Raw genomic sequence first — 3046 nt, forward strand, 5'->3', positions numbered from 1 at the left:
TGTGTTAAAATCCCAGAAATGTGTAATAATCCTAGAAACATTTTGAAATCTTAAAAACTGTCTTTAAATCTTTGAAATATCCTAAAATCATTGAAGTGTCCTAAAAGGCCAGAAATGGCAGATAATCCCAGAAACGTTTTAAAATCCTAGAAATGTCTTAAAATCCCAGAAATGTCCTAAAATCCTAGAAATTCCCCCAAATCGTAAAATCCTAAAATCTTAAAAACATCTTAAAATTCTGGAAATAACCTAAAATCCCAGAACATCATAATATCTTAAAAACATTTTAATATCCTAGAATTGTCCTAAATGGCCAGAAATGTCAGATAATCCTAGAAACGTCCTAAAATCCTAGAAATGTCTTTGAATCTCAGAAATCGCAATTGTAACATCCTAATATCTTAAAAACATCTTAAAATCCTGGAAATATCCTAAAATCACAGAAATATCCTAAAATCACAGATATGTCCTAAAATCACAGATATGTCCTAAAATCACAGAAATGTCCTAAAATCTTGGAATTATCTCAAAATCCTGGAAACACCCTCAAATCTTAGCCTCCTGTCCTTTTTGCAAAGAAAGCAAGTACCTTTGCCCTGATCCGTTCACTCGGAGACAATCCGGATGGACCTGCTTGACTGAATCTAGCTCTGTTCCTCTTCAGGTGGAACGTGGTCGGGTTCCAAGGCTCTCTGATGAGCTACTTCACTGAGGCCATCTACTTCTCCAGCATCATTCTGGGCAGCCTGTACCACGCGGACCACCTCTCCAGGGCCATGTACCAGAGGATCACGGAAATCGAGGAGCTACCGCAGTCCTTCATCCTGAACCGACCACTGCTCAGTGGTAAGGAACACGTATTTTAGGAAGCTTTCTTAAAAATCTCGGCCCCTTCAGCCTTGTTTATGTCCGTTGTGACCTGAACCGGCAGGAATCACTAACGCTGAGGCTCGTCAGCCGGGGAAAGCACCAAACTTCAGCATCAACTGGACGGTGGGAGACCAAGGATTGGAGGTGATCAACGCTACCACGGGGAAGGACGATCTGGGTCGACCCTCCAGGCTGTGCAAACACGCTTTGTACAGCCGCTGGATGCGCCTGCACTACAAGGTAACCCTGCTGACACTCAGTGTACCTCACTGTTCTGTAATGTACAGGGCAGAACAGAACGACTGAGTACCCAGTATCGAACAAATACTTGGAAAATGTAGTACACGAAGCTGCCAGGTACTCCCTGTCAAAATAGAGTTTGACTAAGCGACACTAAAAGGACAAAAGTAGTATAAGTACTTACTCGACAGGTAGTTTCCCGTTCGGTTTTTGTGGTCTAGGTCCACTCTTCCGGTTTATTTCAGGTACAGAGGGAAAAAAAGCAGAAAATCCTCTACTGCAGTGGGGGTACTTTCGGTCTCGTCCCTGGAAACATCACGGCCACTGGTGTCCACAAATCCCGTTCTTGGCAACAAAGCCTTTCTCCGAACTCTTTGTCCGTATATATTCTGACGTAAAGAGATACGGACAGCCATCATACTCAAACTGTTCATCCGTGTTGGTGACATTGGCAAAATCTCCAGCCATTTCTTTGATTACGAAATAGTTCTTCTGTGTAAACTACGAACTTCGAACTTCAACTGCCTCACGGGGCGTCCTTACCTTACAGAACGCAGCAGTTGTCGTCGTCAACGTTCAGCACGTTTACCGCTTACTAACTTGTAGAGAATGTGATGTCAAAGGTCTACCAGAAGAAGGTCCAATAGCAACTAGCTGAAAGGATGGACCCCGACCAAGCAGGTGTCCCACATACTTCCGCCAATAAATAGATTCTCCGGCGTGTACACTGGGACAAGGACAGTAGTCCAATGAAATGTCCCAATCAAGCCATAACCGTAACTCCACTTAACTGTGCATGCGAATGTATGAGTGTCCATCCATCATCCAGAACCATCCAGCTCAGACCTGTCCATGTCTTGTAGCTGTCCTCCACCCTGCGGATCAGAACAGCGAGGCCAAGCAGCTACCACGACGCCAAGCAGGCGGTGGTGGAGTACCACAGTGCCAAGCAGACACTCTTCAGAGCCTTCCACAAAGCCGGACTGGGCGCCTGGGTGAAGAAACCCATAGAGCAGGACCAGTTCGCACTCACCACCTGAGTGACGGAGACAGAAAACACGTCAGACTGCTTTGCTTTACTTTTAGTGGTGGAATCGTTTTCGTCCGGATGATCCGAACTGGACTATGCGTCAGAAGAGAAAGGCACCTAATCCAGATGTCAGAATCCATGGATTTAAAATTCCACCTGCATTTTTACAGCCTTGCGCTCGCCCTCTCAGCCAGCACTACACACGAAAAAGACTATTATTCAGTTATGCAACTTTATACAAATGTAAAGTACTTTCGGAAACCTGTAAACACCATTGTCAGTTCTATTGTTTCTATAGAAATAGCGATATGTTCATTTTGCATGTGTGATTATACCAAATCGATAGGAGTCGTGTATCGTTGAGAATGTCCTCCAAACTGAGTTTTTTTCGACTATGTTGCAGTTCTCGGACTGCAAATTCGAGTTCGTGAAGATCTTCCAATTCAAGCTTCGGAATGACATTAGAAGATCCTAAAGTCCACCTTTCATTTGTAATGCAGCTCTACTCTGATGTGTTTCCCTCGTGGTGCAAACAAAATTAATTTTTAAAAAAAATTGTAGATCAGCATTGTTTTGAAACTGCTGCCGATTTTCAAAACAATGTTTTAAAGGCCGCACTGCAATCTTGCCCAGAAAATACAAATTTTGCCAGAGATGACAAATGATGAAAGAAACAACCAGCATGGCTGACTGTGATAGGCCGACATAGCTGTCAATCCTATTTAAATGATTATGGGAGCGACTTCCTGTGGGATAGAGGAAGTTACAGTAAGCTAGTTCCTAGCATCAACTTTGTATGGATGCTAATCCTGGTATAAAACTCTTTTAGAATTTGCGTCTAATGTCTAACAGAATTAAATGATAAAGTGTTGACATTTTACGTACAAAAGGTCAAGGTAGTAATTG

At 43.2% G+C, this 3046-nt stretch overlaps 1 protein-coding gene across 1 annotated transcript; it reads left to right on the top strand.

The window, feature by feature from the left end:
- Nucleotides 1–664: 664 nt before the first annotated feature.
- On the top strand, nucleotides 665–2812 carry LOC121938465 (double-stranded RNA-specific editase 1-like; the record flags this gene model as incomplete). The annotated part of the gene is made up of 3 exons (XM_042481706.1): nucleotides 665–846; nucleotides 932–1110; nucleotides 1974–2812. Coding segments are annotated over 3 exons (538 nt in total), but the record flags the coding sequence as incomplete, so codon positions are not given.
- Between the last annotated feature and the right edge of the window lie 234 nt (nucleotides 2813–3046).

Source organism: Plectropomus leopardus, unplaced genomic scaffold (genome assembly GCF_008729295.1).
Source record: "Plectropomus leopardus isolate mb unplaced genomic scaffold, YSFRI_Pleo_2.0 unplaced_scaffold29568, whole genome shotgun sequence".
NCBI lineage: Eukaryota > Metazoa > Chordata > Actinopteri > Perciformes > Serranidae > Plectropomus > Plectropomus leopardus.